The sequence below is a fragment of the Diuraphis noxia genome, unplaced genomic scaffold (genome assembly GCF_037042655.1).
Source record: "Diuraphis noxia isolate RWA-SAM2 unplaced genomic scaffold, SU_Dnox_SAM2 contig0003, whole genome shotgun sequence".
NCBI lineage: Eukaryota > Metazoa > Arthropoda > Insecta > Hemiptera > Aphididae > Diuraphis > Diuraphis noxia.
In genome coordinates this window covers 69271342-69293539 of record NW_028301713.1, presented here as the reverse complement: position 1 = coordinate 69293539, position 22198 = coordinate 69271342, and the positions used below count along the sequence as shown (strand labels likewise).

The 22198-nt window shown below is 31.3% G+C and overlaps 4 protein-coding genes across 4 annotated transcripts; 2 read left to right on the top strand and 2 right to left on the bottom strand.

Moving 5' to 3' along the window:
* Window positions 1-1236: 1236 nt before the first annotated feature.
* LOC107162575 (chorion peroxidase-like) lies at window positions 1237-14427 on the top strand. The gene is made up of 18 exons (XM_089223721.1): window positions 1237-1348; window positions 1412-1526; window positions 4170-4310; window positions 5092-5168; window positions 5292-5382; window positions 5526-5717; window positions 5785-5981; window positions 6058-6231; window positions 6319-6543; window positions 7384-7511; window positions 7573-7686; window positions 7797-7929; window positions 8001-8331; window positions 8715-8884; window positions 8970-9078; window positions 9180-9279; window positions 10258-10850; window positions 11380-14427. The coding sequence occupies exons 2-18, from the start codon at window positions 1498-1500 to the stop codon at window positions 12050-12052; spliced, it is 3477 nt and encodes a 1158-aa protein (XP_089079847.1). The 5' UTR covers window positions 1237-1348; window positions 1412-1497; the 3' UTR covers window positions 12053-14427.
* Window positions 12400-12976, bottom strand: LOC107162580 (uncharacterized). Its single transcript, XM_015509541.2, has 2 exons — window positions 12897-12976; window positions 12400-12822 (listed from the first exon to the last, which is right to left on the bottom strand). Exons 1-2 carry the CDS (start codon window positions 12974-12976, stop codon window positions 12555-12557), a joined length of 348 nt encoding a protein of 115 aa, XP_015365027.2. The 3' UTR covers window positions 12400-12554.
* Window positions 14428-15218: 791 nt separating the features above from the next.
* Window positions 15219-18134, top strand: LOC107162576 (uncharacterized). Its single transcript, XM_089223478.1, has 6 exons — window positions 15219-15336; window positions 15483-15559; window positions 15796-15903; window positions 16006-16103; window positions 16218-16632; window positions 18018-18134. Exons 1-6 carry the CDS (start codon window positions 15219-15221, stop codon window positions 18132-18134), a joined length of 933 nt encoding a protein of 310 aa, XP_089079604.1.
* A 1585-nt stretch (window positions 18135-19719) lies between these two features.
* LOC107162592 (eclosion hormone-like) lies at window positions 19720-22111 on the bottom strand. The gene is made up of 2 exons (XM_015509554.2): window positions 20448-22111; window positions 19720-20319 (listed from the first exon to the last, which is right to left on the bottom strand). The coding sequence occupies exon 2, from the start codon at window positions 20283-20285 to the stop codon at window positions 20025-20027; it is 261 nt and encodes an 86-aa protein (XP_015365040.1). The 5' UTR covers window positions 20286-20319; window positions 20448-22111; the 3' UTR covers window positions 19720-20024.
* Window positions 22112-22198: the final 87 nt, after the last annotated feature.

The following is a 22198-nucleotide window of genomic DNA, read 5'->3' as shown; positions in this document are numbered from 1 at the left end:
ATAAGTTTTAAAGTAGAATAAATGCTTCAATCATCAACTTTGAGAGTAGTGCCTTATAGAAAATTGGACCTAGTTGTTATTTTTGAGAGGTAAAAATAATAAATGAAAATTTCCAGTTGGTACTTAGGTTAAAAAAATAATGAAAAGATTGATATTTTTACGTAAAATCAGTTTTTTGTCAAGATCAATCATCTTATTTTGTTATAATTCAATGAAGAATAACCGTTAGTACTTGAAATGTTCAACAAATGTTTATGTTGATATTCTTTATAAATTGTATTTTTTTTTTTGTTTTTACAATATTTTATTCAATCTGTTGCAGAAAAGAAAAACTGGGCAAGTAATAGATAGTAATAATAAAAAAAAAACAAATAGATAGATATAATAGAGCGTAGAAGCCTTCCAGTGGATGTACTACACTACAAAACATGAATATTAAGATTGGATTAGTTTTTCAGTAGATTTCTACACCATCTGTACTCAAATTGTATAATTTTTAAAAAATGTTTTGAGCTTAATTTGAGCAATACAATTAGTATGGACATTTTAAAATTTCTATAAATTAATGTCAATAAATATTTTTGCTTAGCCAAAAAGCCTTAAAATCTAATTCAACATTTCTCTTAACTAGTAATTGGTTCTAAAACCAAAAATCAAAATTTGATATTATACATTTTTTTGTAAAGACGTTTGAAGTTAAATTTTAGATAAAATTAGATATTCAAATTTTAAACAAAGAATAGTAAATTTAGTTATTCAATGTTTTGTTGTTGTTAAAAAAATATAATTATTTATAGTAATAATACTTGGCAGAAGCCGACATAAAAATACTATATAGACTATTTATCTAAAATGTCGGTATTCGCACACCCATATTCTCTGTATATTTGTAAAATAATATTTAACTGAATGCTTATAATTATTTATTTTACCATAATTAAGTTGTCATTTATTTTTTTATTTATAGTAATTAATGTATCTCTGACATTTTCATCTAAACTTATTCAATACACATTATTGTTTTATTTTAGTACGATATACCTATTGGCATTATTACACGAGTACCTAATAATTAAAAGATTACTTTTCTCTTTTTCCAGTCCCTTTTCTCGCAGTTGCAAATGAAATATTTAGATCCATGACGGATTTTCCCACTCTTCAATCTTCCCCACCCTATTGCTGCCGGGGTGTGCGCATCGAAATCAGGCACGAAAACTACGGTAAGTACGCGCTGTACAGCAACCAGTGTAGGGTCACTGCCGGACCGAATATCACTACCGTCTATAGCCACCACCAATCTGTTAACGATTCACTGACCGATTAATCGCTTTTCGCCAACTGTACGTCTGTACGTATATCCACATAATTGTACATAATTTATAACCATATTATATTTAAAACGCGATTTCAGACAATCGACGTTTCGGGTTTTGTATATCTTCCACCGCACACACAACCTGACTTGTCTGTGGAAAATTGCAAAGGCGATTACATTCCATGCGGATGGCCGCCATCATGGAGCTGCGGTAAGTTGACCAAATATTAAATTTTTATTATATGATATTAATTATTGTAAATTAATGATGGTCAGCTGGTCACAGTGATCGAGATAGTATATGACAAGAAAATAATGAAATGTTTACTCCGTATATAGTATGATATTATAATATATGCTTTAGAAAATTAGAAAATGCCAAGTTGAGTATTATTATTATTATGTATTATTAATTTAATAAATATATTAATGTTTTCATAATTAATGAATTATTTGAATTGAATTAAAAATTCGTATTGATGTTTTAATATTTATTCAAATAGAAATAAATTAAAAATATATTTTATTTTAAACGCTAGTTGGAGGATCAAGAAAGTTTAAGGGACATAATTTAGACATACGCTACAGAGTTTCCGAATTGAAATCTCTCGGTTGATCATAAACGTAAATCTCAAAGTCTTATTTTAAGTTATTAAATATCATCGCGATAACATTAAAACAACAAATATCATTCAGCTTTTTTTAAACACTCTCGTTGCACATTTTCTGTATAAAAGTTCGTGTAATAAACACTAACCTAAGTCTTAATCTGTCGCTGTTGCCACACGACAAAAAACTCGTATTAATTCTGTACAATCACACATCGTGTTTCATTATTATTATTGTGCATATTATATGTACAAAACTAATATGCTTAATTTTTACATTTAAATTGTTTTATTTAATATCCTTCCAAAATCTGAGCCCTACTAAGATGTTTATTGGAAAGATACACCTATATCTAATTTATATACAATATATTTTCAAATATAAATAAGCCTCTAATAGGCCACCTACACAGTAATATTAAAAACAACGTAAACGCAACATAGAAAATGTACGTTTAGCAGATTAACCCTGTGTTGTTAATGTCAATATTTGAGTACATTCATCTATTATCAAACTTTAAGTTAAGAACATTAACTGTATCCCTACGTTGCCGATACTATGATATTTAATTTTTCATCTAAGTTATGAGTGTGTGAATTATTAAAAATTAAAATATCGTAAAAAGGCCAATGTAGGTAATGTTCTTAGTTCAAATTTCGATAGTAATAGCTGAATTTGCTTTAATATCAAAATGAACAACGCAGGGACGACTCTACAGCTAAACCCTAATTCGGTATGCGTTGCTTGCGGGCCAGATAGATAAAACCATTCCACTATTTGGTGAGTTGACATCCTTTTGAGCATTCTGTAAGTATAATATGGTACATATTAGGTGTAGTAAATGTGCGTTGATTTTATCTTTGTTAATAAATTGATACGAATATTATTTGAACTGTTAAACTGTGGCTACATCAATGCACACATAATATGTTACGATCAACGTGTTTAATGCTCGTCATATTTGGGCAGCTGCTGAATCTGCTTTTAATTTGGTTATTATAAGAGTGCATAATAATTAGATATTGTCGATGTGTATGGATACAGGTTCGATGCGTATAATTATTTATTCGTGGGTGAGTATATAAGATAATATTATAACATTGGAAATCGACTATTATCATCATCTCGCGATGAAATCAACGACCGTCGTTTATTAATTGTTACGGATCCGTCTCTTGCACGAGTGCGCCCGCGCGTATAGCCGCAACGAACACACGAATATTATCATATTATTATTATTATTATGTTATATGGACGAGAAGAAATGTGTGTTTGCGATTTTAGAAAACTTTGTAATATATTCAATGTACAATCACATCACTATATTATACAGTTGTGTCGAAGAGTGAAATTTAAAATGTTCCTATTAATATGAAAACAAACACGCAAATAATTGAACGCTGCGAATTTCCATCGGTTCGTTTTCCACGTGCCAGGAGAAAAAACTTTTTTTTCACGGCTGAATGACTGGAAGAAATGAGAATCTTTTGCCCCTCCCCCCCCCACACACACACACCCGCGCGAGCGCGTATTTAGTCGGTTACGCATGCGACGCGTGTTACTTGCATGTGTACCATTATATTTTAAATTATTTTTTTATAGTATAAAATACAAAATATCACAACAAAAGAAAATTATTGTACCTATGCATATTATAACACACGCAAATTTGTCGTGAATTGATACATAATAATATTTGAATGATAATTATGCTTGTGTGTGTGTGTATGTGAACGTACATATTGTATTCTTTGAACGTTTGTAAAACTATATGTTATATAACCGTCGTGATTTCAATATATGTTTTCGTTCAAATATTATAGGTAATACGTCATGTTAGTTGTTACCTATAATAAAAACGATTAATATGATGGAAAATTATCTGAAAATTAAAATAGTAATCTAATTGTTTTCGTCCATGCGTATTATTATATTATACCTATATATTATTTGCATGGTAATCAATGGTGGAATTTTTTATTTTTTTACGTAGATATTATATTTAATTAGCATTGAAGCTTTTGGAATATATGATTAAGTATGGCTATGACTTACAACAATTATGAAGTGAAACATAAATTTCTTTATTTCATATTATAATAAATTGTGCACGTGCATGCATCTATGTACCTATATTTGTGAAATTAAAATTAAACTCATTTATCACTATGATTATTAAATTAAAAGAAAATTGGTTTATTATTGATCCTACCTCTCATTATAACCTTAATATTGTTGTTTACAGAGTGTTCGTGCTATGTTCGTTCGTCTGGTGTTTCGGACATGCCGCACAATACGCGCCGATCGACGGTGTGGACGGCAACGACTGTGCCGTTGTGCTAGAAGGATCAAAACATTTCATTTACAACAGTGGAAAGGGTTCACCGTAAGTCGAACAAAATATAAATGCTTCCATACGAGGTTTACTTCCGTCGATTCTTTCGACGTGAAGTATCGTTTACATCAATCTTCGAATGCACCCATTTTAAAAGTGAACTTCAATTCGGTTTTTATTTTCTTGCAAATGTTGTGCAATAATTATTAGAGAGTTGAATAATTTTTACTTTAAAAATATTCTATTGGTTTGACGTCCGATATTCATAAACATCAAAATGTTATGTCAGAATAGAAAATTAGTTTTTAAGAAAAAAATATATACCCTATAGTTTTTTGAACCACGTTGAAAGAATTGCCGGTCTAATACATTATAATAGTTATTGTTGGATTGGAAAAAATAGATGATTAATGTTCATCAAAAACATAATTAATGAATATACGTCTTACATTTATTAAATATTTCAAAATTAACCGCAATAATATAATGATAATAAAACAATTTAAAATTTATTAAATTTTATAATTATTAAAAATAAATAAAACAAATGTATACCTATCATTAGAGATTGATTTCACTAAATAGTTTATTTTGTAGTAAAATTGTATTTATTATAATAATATCAATCTAAATTATATAATGCATAACTTTAGTTCTTTATTATTTACAAATCAATGAAATTTAGTAAATTTAGTTACTTATATTGAAATTTACAAATCGTAAATACATTATATGGATGCTTTCATTAAGCAATTTAATCATTGAGTTTTTTTCACCCAATACCTATAATCATATATATGTTACAAAATTAACATAAATGTTTTCCTGACAGACACCGATCGGCGGCTCACATGTGTATCACGTACGATACGGTCAATAGAGCTTTTCTGGACGTCCAAAACCGTCACAGTGAGTAAAAAAAACACGGAAGACGTTCTTGTCAAGCCCGATCAAAATTTTAACGATGAGCCTTATAATAAAAATTACTATAATTCACAATTCATATTGTAATAATATAATGATATGTTTTAGCGCTGCTGGAACCCAACGACCAATGGGGCCCGGTGCACTTTGCTAGACTTGGAGAGTTGCTGCTCGACGTGTCACAAGTGCTCACAAAAATGTAAAGCCCAAAGCAACCAACACAATATTAATATATCAAATTTATAATACATAATACATTTATTAAATTAGTATTTTCAATATTGAATTTATCAATTTTATGCAAAAACTATAATATAATGCAGCAGTGCATTTTTTTTACAGGTATGACTTGAGCGCGGACGACGTGAACAAATTCTTGCCTGCCATTGATACGTCCAAGACGCTTATCCGGAACGTGTGCCCGTCTTGTTTGACGAGGGTGGTGTGCAAACCAGGCAAGTACCGTAGGCCCGACGGACTGTGCAACAATGAAGACAACCCGACGTGGGGCGCCACAATGTCAACGTTCAACAGGTATAGTCAGGATACCAAATTTTCGGTTTCGTACCAAATTTCACGGACCACTGCCTTCGTTTTTCAGATTGATGACACCACGGTTTTCCGACAAGTTGTCTGCACCCAAGGCGTCGGCTTCCGGACAACCACTGCCCATGGCCAGAGTCGTGTCCCGAACCATTCATCCCGACGAGGGGCTGCACGAGCACGCCGGTACCGTTATGTTGGTCGCTTGGGGACAGTTTATGGACCATGACTTGACGCTGACGGCCACTCCGTTGGGTAAGCACAACTGCAGTTATGACTTTTACTTTTGGATTCACTGACGATTTATATTATTATCCTTGTGTTCACGCAGACCCGGTGAACAGGAACGAACCCGAAGAATGTTGCGGCCGTCCGGATCACTTGAAGAACAAATACTGTTATGAGATAAAAATACCCGAGGATGACAACTTTTACAGGAATCACAACGTCAGGTGTCAGGATTTTGTACGAGCTTTTCCGGGCGTCAAGCCCGACTGTAGATTGGGTATGTGTATATGCGATATGGATCTCTCCGGACCCGATTAATTTTTCTTTTACATTATTTGATTTCCATTTCAATTTTGGATTGCAGGACCTAGGTCCCCGTTCAACCTACTCACCCCGGTGATCGATGGCAACACCATTTACGGAGTGGATGAAACGTTTTCTCGGTATCTTAGGTCCGGATACACAGGACAGCTGAGAATGAACCCGGCGTTCTCAAATTTGGGACTGAAAGAACTGTTGCCTATGAAATTGAACATCCCGGACGAAGGTTGCATCAGATCGAATTCTTCTCAGTACTGTTTTGAATCAGGTTTGTAACTTTTTTGTTTTGAATACTTTAACATAACATTATATTGTGATTATTAATCGGATTCGCATATCTGTATGATCGCATTGAATTTACCTATAAACATAGCTTAATGGTATGTAAAAATCTTGGGCGTGTATAAGGTGGAAGGGTGTCGCCATGTAGCAGTACTCCGAAAAGTATTTTTCAGGGCAATTAAAATAAAATTCCAGATACATTTTTACAATAGTAATTGAAAAATATTTTTTTAAATACATAGGTTCAAGTGTTGACAAAATGTATTGAATTGAAAATTTACAAATTGTTTATTAGATAGGTGGTTAAAAATTTATAAAACGTTAAACTTTTACAGCTAACAATTGAAAATTTTAAGCAAGGTTCTATATAATCTATTTATTCTGCAATAACCAAAAAATCTAAAAACATATATACCCAGTTTTTTATAGTTATTTTATGTTCAAATTATAACGAAACTATGTATTAAATAACTAAAAATAATGATTCTAGTTATATTATTTTTTATTTTAAAAACATTGTTCTTGTAACTTTTAAAAAGTATATTATTATATATAATACAAAAATAAAGATATGCAATTAATAGTAATTCAACCTATCGACTATAGTAATAATAATAACAATATATACATAATATATACTCGTATAATATCCTAGGCTGACTAACTGCCTCCACTCAGAATTGTTTTTTATTAGTGAGCCACTTGTAACCTACTGTACAGTTGAGCGTCACCAACTTACTTGCTCTTTTAATTATGAGGCAAATTGCTTCAAAGGAAAACAAAATATTTTAATTTTGGTTAATTTAATGCTAAATTTTTTTCTTAGGTGAAATTAGAGTGAACGAACAGCTCGTCCTCACGTGCATCCATACTCTAATGGCCAGAGAACACAACCGGGTGGCTAAAGAGCTGTCTCAAATAAATCCGCACTGGAACGACGAAATGCTCTATCAGGTAAACGGTATGACACGTCGCATACATGATGGATAGTTTCTAACATAACTTATGATTTTAGGAAGCCAAGAGAATTACTGTGGCTGAAATACAACATATAACGTACAACGAATTTCTGCCCATACTTTTAGGCAAAGATGTGATGGATAAACATAGCTTGACGAACAGAAAAAAAGTAATTACATATTATTCATCTTGAAATCATTAAAATAATAAATAATAATTTGTCGTATCGTCATTGTATAATATCGTTGTCATGGGTTTACGGAATATTTCGAATTTTAGGGATATTGGAACGGATACGATTCAAACGCAAATCCCAATATATTGGCTTCGTTTTCGGCGGCGGCCTTTCGTTTCGGCCATTCTCTGTTGCCGAATGTCATTGAACGCTGGAGCAAAGCTCATGGTTTTATCGGTATAAACCACGATATATTTATATAACTCGTTTCATCTTTTGACGCGATAATACGTTTTACACTGTTTCAGCTTCCAAAAAATTGTCTGACTTGATTCGTCGGCCGTTCGATTTGTACAGAGCAGGCGCCATAGACGAGTACTTGATGGGCCTTATGAATCAAGTTGCACAGGCAATGGACGATTCAATAACACAAGAAGTAACTAACAATTTGATCAAAAAGCCGGGTAAAGGGTTTGGTTTCGACCTGGTGTCGTTCAACATACAGAGAGGCAGAGACTTTGGGTTACCCGGTTACATGGAGTTTAGACGCCACTGCGGGTTGACCGTGGCCAACAGATTCGAAGAAATGGCAGGATTCATGCCTAATTCCACCATACAACGTTATCAGACGATATACTCGTTAGTTGAAATTAAACATAATAAGTATTTTATTTTATAGCACCTATGCGAACCACCAGAAAATGGTTTAATGTTTAGTATACAATTTTTTGTGACTGTGGACTATATTTACCTTTTTTTTCTTAAAAAATCACAAACAAATTTTGCACCAATCAAACAATTTTAAATTAAAATTTTTTTTTATAAGCACAAGATTATTTTCCGAGGTAAAAATTCTTATATTTTTCTTTTATATTTGTTAACTACTGTAATAGGTACACCTAAATCGTACATGATTATTGGTTAATAAATAACATTTCAGTAGTTCGCATATTAAAATACAGCCATAACATCGCTATGATTATTTTAAATTTTAATACTTAATTATTATTATTTATTATAAGATCACCGTTTGACATCGACTTGTGGTCTGGTGGAGTGTCAGAAAAGCCTGCACAAGGAAGTGTGGTTGGGCCGACGTTCGGTTGCATAATTGCATCTCAATTCAGTCTGTTGAAAAAGGGTGATCGGTTTTGGTACGAATTACCCGACCAACCATCTTCGTTTTCACCGGGTAAATATAGCTGACATAGGTACCTATGTCGTATGTGACTAGTATTTTGCAGTGGCCATAAAACTGCTTGTGTTTATCATTATAGATCAGTTACAAGAGATCAGAAACGTCCGGTTGGCGCGATTGGTTTGCGACAACACCGACATCATAGACACGGTTCAAATGTATCCGATGGTGTTGTCAGATCATGAACTGTACGTATAATATATTGATGTAACGCGTCGCAGCCAATTAGTAGTGATTATTATAGACCCGTCTAATTATCCAATCGACGTCTATATATAAACCTTTTTAGGAATCCGAGGGTCCCGTGTAGGAGTGGCGTCATACCTAGGATGGATCTGAGCAAGTGGGCCGATTCGACACTAGATACGGCCGAACCCAACACCAGACTTGTTAGTATATTATATATTATATTATTACTTTTTACTTTTTCTAAATTACAAGTTAGGCTTATGAACACGTTGATGATTTCTTTTTGTATCTTATTAATATATAATATATATATATATATATATATATATATATTTTTGGTAATGGTTTTCATGAAGTTATTTACCCCTTACCCTCAGTAATATCATTCGAAAGTGTAAGTAGCGCAGATAATTTTAAAATACTTTCTAGAATTTGAAAATTACATTAAAAAAAAAAAAACAAAATATTTATTTCCGTGCCTAAAATAAAGTTAGTCTAAAATAAGGTATTATTTAATCTTAAAGGATTTTTTAAATATGTAAATTTTGTATTTTTGATTATTTCAAGCTATATAATCTAAAAGTTAGTTCACAAAATAACAGTTATTTTTAAATTATTGGGCATATCTACGTATTTATTAAAACAATTTTTATAAATGTACAGATTTTTGGCCAACAAATCCTATATTTATGACCAGGGCCCCAAAAATGGGATTGTTGGACCTGGAGTACAGGGGTCAGGGGCCCTATTTTATGGGGTTGCTAAAATTAATTTGTATTTATTTTTGTTTTTGACAGGACTACTTATTTTATGATATAAATGTAATAGTAATTTCGTTATTTTAACCATTTGATTATTTAAAAATTGTATATTTATTGTAATGAGTTTTATTTTATACAATAACATTTAGTATAAGATTCAGTGGTGGTCAAACCGGTAGGGTAATATATCCTCCAATGACATTTTTTCAATGTTTAAAGTCTGATAACCATATATTATATTTTTAATGGAATATTATTTAATATTTAGTGCATGTTAAAAAAAAAAAAACTATATCCCCCTCCCAATAACAAAATTATTTAATGTGAGAGGTCTACTCACGTATACCGTATGTTTTGTCATAAACCTGCTATAGTTCTAATTTTGTTTTCCTTATGTTTTTTTTCTGGTGATTGCAGTCAAACGTAGAGAAAAGTCTCAAATCTGGTATGACGGAAGCAAAGATACAGTTCTGTGACAACTGCAACTCAACGGCTATGGACACAGGGATCGGGATGACAGACCCTGGGACGCGTGTGATTACGATCATCGAAGCGACGGACGAGTTGGATGGAAACACGGTAATAAACTCAAACTCCATATTCAGCGGCAACGACAAAAGGCTAAAACGAGGCGTGGAAGCCGCTTCGTTGGCTGGCAATGGTACGGTGGATAGTGACGACGACCCGTCGTTGTCGGACGAGATGATGCTGGCTGGACTGGACGTACCCAAGGCAACGCCAATCAAACGTGACACGGCCGACGGGCTGCCGGATATGACGCAAGCGATCATGGAACAGCGTGTCGACTACGACGTGGACGAGGAGTTCCAAGTGGCTAATGGACATGGGTTCGATTCACCTAGAACCAGGCCGGTGAACAACTACCGCGGTTACAACAACCGCCACCCTGATGAACACTTGGAAGACGACGGTGATGATTTTGATGATAGTGACCATAATTCGCACTACGAGTACGTGCCAATGGAGTTCGACGACGAAGGCAACCACAGGTATTTGTCGAGTTAACAAAAAAAAAAACTATATTTTACTGATGGTTTTACAGAGAGTTGATGAAAGTTCATAGAATACGTTTTTGATATATAAAGATTAAGAAAATATTTTCAAAATAATCAATGAATTTTTTCCCAATCAATTTGAGTTCTAGTGCCCGTTAAATAGATGTTGGTGCAATGTCACATATTTTGTTTTAAATTCCCACGTTTTACATGTTCTGGAAAAAAGTTTCCTTACATTATAGACATATATGTCTGCATTGGCCAAATCTGTTAAAATCCAGTTATCCAGTTCATATGAATGTTTAAACCCTAACATGAGCATAAATGGTAGTAAATACGATCACATACACGTGTATGCTGCCGGGAGTAACAGAAAGATATGACAAATGAAACGTACATAAAAACATATAAAATATATAACAGAATGTCATATCTTTCTGTTACACACTACTGTATACTAAAAATATGTAACTTTGTTGTTACACGATGAATTGATGCTATTTTTTTTCCCCATTTACTGCAGGCCACTAACTTTGCCAAACTACTTGGACTCTAAGAAGCCCGTCAAGTCCAGCAAGTATGGTGCGTCCAAGGCGCCATCATATCCACGGCCGCCCGCTTTTAATAGTTATGGAAACGGAGGCAGTAGTAGTGCATCTCCGCTGTTGCACAGTCATGACTTCGTGCCGCTGCGCGGTAAAGGTAATGGAGGAGGAACTGGAGGCTTCGGAGGAGGAAATTCGGCTACGGGATATTCGTATGGAGTAGTCGAAGGTCTGCAGTCTGATGGTGATTTTGATGACTATCGTGACGTACCATCGCCGTACTTAAGTCGACCGTTATTGGGTGGTGGCGATGGACCTAAGTCGTTCGTATCGATGACTCGCAGCAATTCAGACGAGGCCGATCCCGGTGACGTATTCAACATCGATCACGGACGTGGCTCTTATGGCGGCGTTAAGGGTCCACCACGTGATCACCGAGGTTACTCGTCCGCAGACCACGATTACGAGGACGATACATACCGCGGTCACGAACCTGCGAAGTCGGTACCGATTTCGCCGTACTACTATCGCTCTGGCGATTACGCTCACGAACCATCATCGACTTCGGTCCAGTCCAAGATACACGACACCGACGGAAAGCCGCCGAAGTCGAAGGCCTACTGGAGGATGTCGTACGTGCAGGACATTTAGGAACCACCTCACCGATCATCACCATCTTCGAACACCACCAATCACCTGCACCAGCTAGTTCTACCACTACCATCTTTACCAGTCTATACCATCATAATTAGTTGAGGATAAACCTACGACATTTTTATGGTTGTGCGAATATTTGCTTTTGAGTATCTTTAGTACTGAAAATTTACTATTTAAACGCCGACACAAAAACAAAATGTTATGTGCTATCGTATCATTGAACGGACATTTTTTTAATTGGAGGATTGGACTATTTTTTTTTTTTTTTTTTTATTGGTTAAGTCGTTCATTTAAAACCCTAACCATGTGCCTCGTATTTTGTACCGTAATAATGAACACGATTTTAATTTTGCTCGGAACAAATGATTTATTTTCGGATGTTTCAACAAGAAAAAAACTATGTTCATGTTACATATTAATCATATTTAACTATCAATATACATACATGTTTATTGTGTAACTAGTATATTCGAACCCTAGAATCGTTGCGTGTAGATTACTCGAGCTTGTTGAGAAACGGTGAAATGGAATCGATGTTCTCGCAGTCCGGTATCATTTTTCCTTTGAACTTCACGCAGGAGTCTGCGCACAAGGACCCCTCGAAGTAGTCACCCAACATCTTCTTACACTGTGCACAGTTCCTGATGCACATGGCCACATCCGCCATATCCGCCGCCGTGTAACCTATGATTGTAGCCATCAATACCAACGCCATGGCCAAGATGGCGATTTTCTTGGATGGAGTATTCATCGTTTGAGTTTTCCTTAAAAAAAATCTATGTGTAGTGTCGACGCCTATAATAAACCTTGTTCCGATAAAAACTGTAATCCAACTCACCTTTGAGATATCGTAAAAATTTCTTGCGCTAGTCGTAGGTTCTCGTAAGTCTGAACGTAGGACACTGACGAATTGAACATCGGTACCGGTCATTTTATACTCACGATTTGTATAATTCAATCGAGTATTTCGTTTTGAAAATACCCACTGCCTGCCGCGCACTAGCTTTTAGTTAATTCGATATGTTTTTGTGTTTGTCGGAGTATCATTAATATATTATATCGTCAGAATCGGGACGATTTAATTATTCTGGTGCGTTAGACGCGTCCATTACCGAAAATTTTATTTCCAGAGTTTTTATTAAATAGGTATGTAGAAGTGTAGGGTTAATTCAAATCATATAGTATTACTATATCATAAAAATATATCCTATCGTAATATACGTTTTTATAACATATCACAACACCGTTTTTACCGAGATTCACTCTAGAACACAATTTACTTTTTAACTGGTCAAGTATCTTAGAATAATCGATAAACAATATTTATTATTTTCATTAATATTATTATTATTATTATTATTATTATTACAAATATGCAACTTATATAGTTATTTTTATATTTTTATTTTGCCAATGGTATTGAATTGGTATTTTTTAATTATTCTTTAAAATATAGAAAATAGTATAATATGTTATAAAATATATCATGTACATTTTATTTTTTTATTTATCAATAAAAATATGATAACTATTCATGTTGATTAAAACAAATAACTCTTACCAGTTTCCATCGATGTCGATAAAATACCAAATAAAATAAAAATTGTTTTGACAATTCATAGGATTGTTAGAGATAGTGGTTGCCATTAGTTGCATATAATAATTTATTGTACTATACACTTTTATAATTTGTTATTACACATAATATATATATATATTATACAGGGTGATTCTTTTATCAAACAACGCTCATTATTTCAAAAACTATTGACTTTTTCAATTTTTTTTTTTCAAAATTTTACATCCATCTTGTTCTAGAACTATATATTTTTTTTAAATATTCTCACCCTTATATTTATCAGGTAATCCATTATCAACTTTTGATTTTCAAAAGACAACCTATACTTAAAATGTCATAAACTAAAAAGGCTATTTTTTCAATGAATTTTCACGTTTTAATTTTCAATTTTCGTTAATCCGTTTACAAGATATAGCATCCCAAAGTTAGGTGGTTTTGGGTGGTGTTTGTGTGTTATAGGTGTATGTTAGGTGGTATTACACACGAACACCATTTAAGTGTTGTTTGATAAAAGAATCACCCTGTATATGTTTTTACAAAAAACAAAAAAATTGTCAATGACTGGTATCTACCAGTCATTATAGACTATAGATAGCTATAGTGTAACATAGACGTAGGTACCTAGTAGATATCAACTACATTTGGATGAAATATTGTAGATTTTTGTATTTATTTAAAATAATATTACAAAGATTTCTAAAATATAACAGTGCACAATGTCCTTAATCATCACTTAAAAATCGCTTGATCATCTAAATTGTAATGTTTAATAAAATTGTAATTTCATTAATTTGGCTAGCGATATTATTTTTTTCTGTCTCTTCGTCTGTTTCACATAAGACATTAATATCTGATAAATCTATCTCCTTGTTCATATGAAACTTTAGAGCATAAAGAAATTTAAAGAAATTATTAAAAAGTTATTTTACGTACACATTTAAATATTTAATTAAATTTGATATTATCTAATCTTATTTACAGTAGTTGAGAATATTTTAAATGGTACCACTATTGTTTCCACATATTTTTGCGTGGTTCGTGAATATTATTATCACTGACTTTCCTGTAGTAAGGTACCGATAAGCAGTATAAGCTATAATAGTTGTTATAAATATATAATATACAAGTGTGATTCTAAAACGCCATAGAATCTATGGCAACGATAAATAAAATGAATGCAATAATATTTTCATAACATGGCATAAGTGTAAACATTTGATTTCGTCCATAATATAAAATAGTATTATTTTAATTAAATAAAAACAGAACTTATAAAAAAATAATTTTTTGTTTTTTAAACCAATTGACAAATATCTTAATAATAAAGAACTTCATTTGTTGCGTTTATCTCTGTAGTCTGTATTACACATCTGCCAATAGTGATAAATTAATTATTATAGTTAGTATATTTTGGTTTTTGATTTATATAAAAAAAGTATTTTAATAGTGAAGGAAATATTATTTATTTCCAAGATAGTTTTAACCAAAAAAGGCAATAGAATTAAGAAATATTTAAAATTATTGTACTTGTAATTTACTGAATATTTTTTTCTGCAAGGTTCTAATATTTCTGAGAAAAAAATGAATGACATACAAGAAAAATTTATTTTGAATGTAGGCGATACAAACGTCCATAGAATTGTTCAGAAATACGTGGAAAATCATGAAAATTCAAACGATTATATCGCAAATCCCAATGGTAAATTTTTGTAGAATATTAGTTTGAAATTTGGTATAAAAGTAATTTGGGTGAACGAGTATTAAAATAATATTCATGTATTTTATCTAAACCTAATTCATATGCGATATACTTACAAATTAAACATTACATATTACTCTTTATAGTGTTGGATGAGTATTTCTGCAATGATGGAAAAATATCAATTATTAGTGATGTTTCAGATAATTTTAAGGACGTCCAGGTAAAAATACGGATTCATAAATTTATTTAAATTTAGATCAGACAATTATTGTACAAGAAATATAAATAGTAATTAATGTTAAATCTATATTATAGTTTGTTTTTTTCAACAGAATAATGATACTATATAATCAAATTGTAATAAATAATAATTGAATTTAGAGTGGTTATATTAAATAGTTTAGGTTAATCATATTATCATATTATCTTACTAGTATTATAATTTTAATTTATTAGAGGAAAAAATCAGCACAATCTGATATTGAAGACAGTGGTGAATTATTATCGTACCACGAGAAGAATATACAGTTAGAAACAATCGAAAAAGAGTTCAAGGGATTAAATGTAAGAGTGGCTTGGTCGTCAAATGACGAGCGTATAAGCGTCCGTAAAGTGTTTAAAATATTTGCTAATTTATTGATTATAAATTATAATATCTATCTACAGATAAAAAATGAATTACTCACTGATCAAGTTCAAATAATCACCGATCGGAACAAGTTAAGTAACGATCAAATAAAGTCGATCAAAGCTGAAATACACAAGTACCTATACACAATAGCCAATATAGTCGCATAATATATGCATATAATTTGTTCATTATAGTAAACAGAATTAATAATATCATTATTATTGTGGTAACATTATTGTCTTGGTAGGATTCAAACCGAAATCGAAATTATGCACGACAGGAAGACAAATAAAGAATTGGAAAACGCTGCTTACTTTAAAGCCATCGTAGACAAAATGGTGGAAATCCATTGCCATATCGACCAATTTACAGAGGTAGTAAACGGTTTGAAGCTCGAGCTAGAAGATGCGTGTGAAAATAAAAAAACGATTACAGAGATAATGGAAGTGTCAGAGTATTTGAGAGCCTATTATTTTATGCGAGTGACCGAAGACCAGAGAAATTTTACTGAACAAATAAGTAAACACGCGAGCGAAATCGATCAGTTAAAAACGTTTGCGGATATTAAAACTAAAGAAGTAGATATGCTGAGAGAACGTGCTAATGAACAAAAACTTTCCATTGATTCTAATGAAAAATCGATGAAATACATTACCGATAAGGTATACATTATTTTATTTCATATTTATTGGCAACGATATAATTACAGTACACTTTTCATCCAAATTCGAGTGCATAGATTTAAATATTTAATCAATACCTATATTAACATTCAGTTGTTTTCTTTTTAGTATTAATAAAGATTAATTACAAAATATAATATATAACGTAATTTGATCACAATAATGTAATTATATAAAATATTATGTTTATGATTATGACATTTGATCGACTGCATATTATTGATCTATATTACCAATAGAACAGTTTATATGTGGCTTTGCGTGGCGCATTGGCTGTTACCGATTGCGGAATGCGACTAGAAGTAAGTAACGGCGACAGCCACTAGCTCCCAGATGGGTGACCACCCTACGTGTTTGCTACCTACCGTAACAACCGTAAAAACAACCTATCGTATCAAAACCTTACCCCTACCACAGTTCATATAGCCATTGTCGCCAGGCTTAAGATCAATAAAAAAAATTTAAAAAAAGAACAGTTATAAAAATATATAAATGAATAAAAAAAGTATTGAACCCATATAACACGCATAAAATGTAATGGGCAAATAATGGATTGAAATTAAAAATTCGAAAATTTATCAAACTAAAAATCACTATGATAGGGCGATATGATTGTTATTAATAAAAGTATTTTTAGGTGTTTGAGTTAGGTAGGGTTGTATTATGTGTATATGTGACAAGAATATGTTGCTGAAAATTCCGGGTGGTCACCCATCCGGGAGCTAGCAACTGCGGCCGGTAAGTACGCTCAGTGCATTCCCAAAGATTGAGCGTACGACCGCGCCTCACCGAGGCATTCAATATTTTATTATTATATTCTAATGTATGAAAAAAATTATATTTTTACAATTAATAACTGTTATTACAGTATCTTTAAAATATAACACGTGCAAAAGGGTTTGTTTGAAATGTCTTTCAAATTTCAATACCTATTAAATTTAAATTAACGATCAAAAACATGTATACTATGTTGCAATTTCTGTAGCATTCCATAATTATCATTATTATTATTGACAATAATTTATTGTTAATTGTTCAGTATTAAATAAAAAATATGTTAAATTTTATCAATCAACTATTGTAGACACCCTCCCTACTAATGCTCCCGCCATAAGCTATATGACTGAAGCAGTGCAAGGAGTAGGTATTTTTACTTCTAAATGTAAATTATAATATAGGTGTTATGTTATTGAGTTGAAATAAATATATAAATTATATAAAATTATACCTAATATCATGTTATTATGAATAGGTCGTACAACGTTTTGACATATAATCGAATTTCATATCCATTTATTATGTATAAATATCACAATCTACTATAATTTTCTAAAATATTAAAATTATGATTATAATTATTGCAGATTTCAAATTTTTTTTCGCATATAAAGCAACTGCGGGATGAAAGTGATCAATTATCAGTGCCAAACGAGAAACAAAAAGATTTTTTTTTACTATTAATTGTGAGTAAATTTAGATAGTATAGAGTTATTTATTTATTTATTAAATAATATTACTGTACAAGCCTTTTAACAATAATACATAAAATAATAATTTAATTTTTTTTCTGGTCTAAAAACAGCTTGAAAATTTAAAACAAGATTTTTCATAAATTTCTATAACCAAAAAATCTAAAAAAATATATAAACGTAAATGAAATGAACGATTTTAGTTGTTATGTGGTAATTTAATGTGATTGTTTGTGGGTACTTGAAACTTTTGAGACGACTGACAATTCTTTAAACAGTATTAATTTTTAAAAAATATATCAATTTCTTCATTATCCCAGTCCGAAGTGCATAAAGTTGCATAGAGTGGTTCTCAACTTTTCAACCTTTTCAATCATTATACATCGTGCTTTTTTTAAATAACATACATAATAGGTACTAGTTCATATATAGCTAGGTAAATACTTGTACTGATATATTGTACTTATTATGTTAGGTTACGGTTACTATATTAGGTTAGAGAAAAAAAATTAACAAATATAATTTATAGGAAAAATTGGATGGAATAAGCGAGTTATTGGAACCGACAAAAAAAGAACACATTATACAAAACCTTGACGAGAAAAAAAATTTGTTTTTCGTTTGAATATCATAAAACACAAGTCACAATTAATTAATTCTGAATGGCAATTACCAAACCATAATATTTACATTGGGCATGTTAAAAAATGGATTAGACTTAAATAAATGTTAATTTGAATTATAGACCAAAAAACGTTTATTTTTATATATAGTATTTTAGTGATCACAAATAATTATGAGATGATTTTCCGTAAATTCTGTACATTTCCGTACATTCAAATAGTTTTCATAGGCTTAGGCTTGTAGCCTTTTACATTTTTACAGTCCAACATTGAGTGTTCATAGTTCATGTAACATATAATATAATATTTATATGTAACAGTTAGGGATAGATAACATAACATAATAATAATATGGTCAATATTCATTGTAGTTACTTATTTTGCATATACAATACGCCGGGACTATGTTAGTGTGAAGAGTAGAATAAAAAAAGAATAATATTTTTTTATTTATATTATCATTGAGTATATGTATATTTTGTATACTTAATGAAATTATTCACCTTAATTTTTATCAGTATTTTTATAACGGTTTTTGAAATAACATAATATAAGCTATAAAAATATTAAACATTTTACAACTATATGATTATATTATATTATGTATAATCAAAAATATAATAATCATTTTCTATATTAACTTTATATTGGGTCTTAGTATTGTTTGTTTTTTTTTTATTTCACATAATTCAATAGGTATTTTTTATACCTTTTGGTACCTTTCCTTCAACAAAATTATGGCTTAAAAAGTAAAGTTGAATCTTGTCCAACCCCACACTAAAATAAAAAATTGTAAACATTTTACTTTAGATAATTTAGTTTTGTTCTATTATTCAAGTACACCAAAACCTATTCTATGTTAAAAGATTAATCATTGTGTTTTAACATATTTCTTCATTATTACTTAATAGTTTTAAATCTTAAATCTTAAAATAAATCATTACACATTTTTTTTTGAAGGATGACAACAATAATCGTAATGGTAATTTTGGTTTATTATATTAATAACTGTCGTATTTGATTACAATATACCGTACAATATACCGTACAATCGCATGTATTATGAATAATGTTTTTACTCATCTAACTGAGTGAGTATAGTTACATATAAAATCATTAAACTATAATATAATGTTTTATTAACACTATATGTTGATACTAATAACAATTCAGTAAGTATATGATGGCTGTATGTGACGTGTATACTATATAATCATTTTTTTTTTCTAAGCATAATAATAAATATAACCGGTGGTGACAGATTTTTACGAGATGCGGATCACTCGAGTTTGTTGAGGAACGGTGCCACGGATTCGATGTTCTCGCAGTCCGGTATCATCTTGCCCTTGAATTTGACACACGCGTCTGCGCACAGCGAACCCTCGAAGTACGCGCCCAACATCTTCTTGCACTGAGCGCAGTTCCTGATGCACAATCCAACGTCCGACATGTCGGCCGATACGTAACTGACGATCGCAGCGATCAATACAAACGCGGTGGCCATCATGGCTAATTTCTTGGTGGACGGAGTGTTCATCATCGCCTGTTAATAGTTTTTTCGGATTGAAATTTTCCTGTGAAACAAGTTTAATGTCTTATATAATAACCTTTATTATTATTATGACCGATATCACTGCGGGAATGTCTCTCTGGTGGGTCAATGCACGTCTTGCAAGTTGCAGTTATTTCAATAGGTACTCACTTTTACACGGCAGTCGAAACGTCTTTTTCTTCGAACCCTTTCAACGATTTCGGACGATGCTGCACTGATGGAAATGACAATGGTCCCTTTGGTTTTATACGAGTGATAATAATTATTAATCGATAATAATATTATTTTCGTATGTATATTCGGCGACGGCGAGTGCTGTCTAATGTTGTAGCAATACGAGTTATTGGCGCCATTCGCAAATTTCCCGCTGACGCGAGGATTCGTAGTTAATTTGATATTCGTCGTCGTTCAGCAGGCGAGTAGAGATGCTCATCAGAACATTATTAATTGGTTTTATCGAAAAACAGTAATTCTGAGAGAGGATAAAATGTGATCACGGGAATAATTATATTATATACGAGTACATTATGTGTTGTCAATGTGTTTATACATCGTTCTGGTATTTCAATAATCGTGTTATTCAACCAAAACAAAACTTTAAAATAATATGTATGTGACAGTAGTAACTCTGTCCATAGCAGCTTTAATTCAAATAACTATGTTGATATAATAGGTTAAGCTTATTGCACTATAAAACTAGTATATAGCCAAGATTTAAGAGAATTCAGTTAATTAATTTAATTTTTATTTGGCAAAATTTAGAAAATTTTTTGAAAACGTTTAAGCTGGCGACAGTTTAAACGAGTTAGGCTAACATAACCATACCATATGAGTTATGAGTATAATATTACAATTGATACATACTATGCCTCTATTTCCAGTTTTATAATTTAAATATTCATAATATTTTATAATGATTATTATAAACAGTAGAAAAGTATAGAAATAGAAGAACCTATATACATTTAAATTTTTATGTATACATCCTGGTATTTCATTTTAGTACATTTTTTTCCATTTACATTTGTAGATTTGTTAAATAAATAACCAAAAGCCATCAATAGTTAAATAGAAACACCAGTGTTAAAATCTCCAATAACAACTTCATCAACATCTTAACTTATTTTAAATAGAAACGTTAAAATCGTAATCGAAACACAATTTTCGTGAAAAGACTTGGTTTCCGGAATTTAAAAATATTATATAAATGATAAATTTGAAGCATTGAACAATAATACAAACAAACTCAATAACTGGTTAGCAACATTCATTATTATATTTATATTTATTCAGTCATTTTTGTTTGATTTTTATGCTTTTCTGATAAACTTCGTATCATTTCCAAATCCTTTGATCTGTTTCGTATAATTTATTATACAGCATGTTTTATAGTTCCAATCATTTTTAATATTATATAAAAATATATCTGCGGCGAACCAATATTTTTAATGTGGATTTTTCTTTGAAAATTCCAAATTCATAAAATAAATTGAAATCCATGTACACTATTAATATTTAGGTACCTAATCAATTATAGACTAAGGTGATACAGGACTATGATTAAATATGATAAATAATACATGTTTCACTATTAGTCTTGAAAAGTTAGAAAAATAAGATGGAATGATGTTGATGACTCAAGCAAAACTATTAAAAATTTGGATGCTTAAAATTTTTAACTGTTATAAATGACTAAATTACCATTTTTCCTTATCTATTTTTTTTCTGGTTACTTTCTAAAGTATTCGGGATTTTCAAATATTTTGTCTTTTAAAAGTACCAACTAGTACTGGATCATATTTCAGTGGTTTGTTTGAAAAGCAAATGCAGAAATATGTTTGAGTAAATAACACTAACTTGCAGTTTATGCTAGAGAAACTTATGCTCAAAATCTAAAAGAT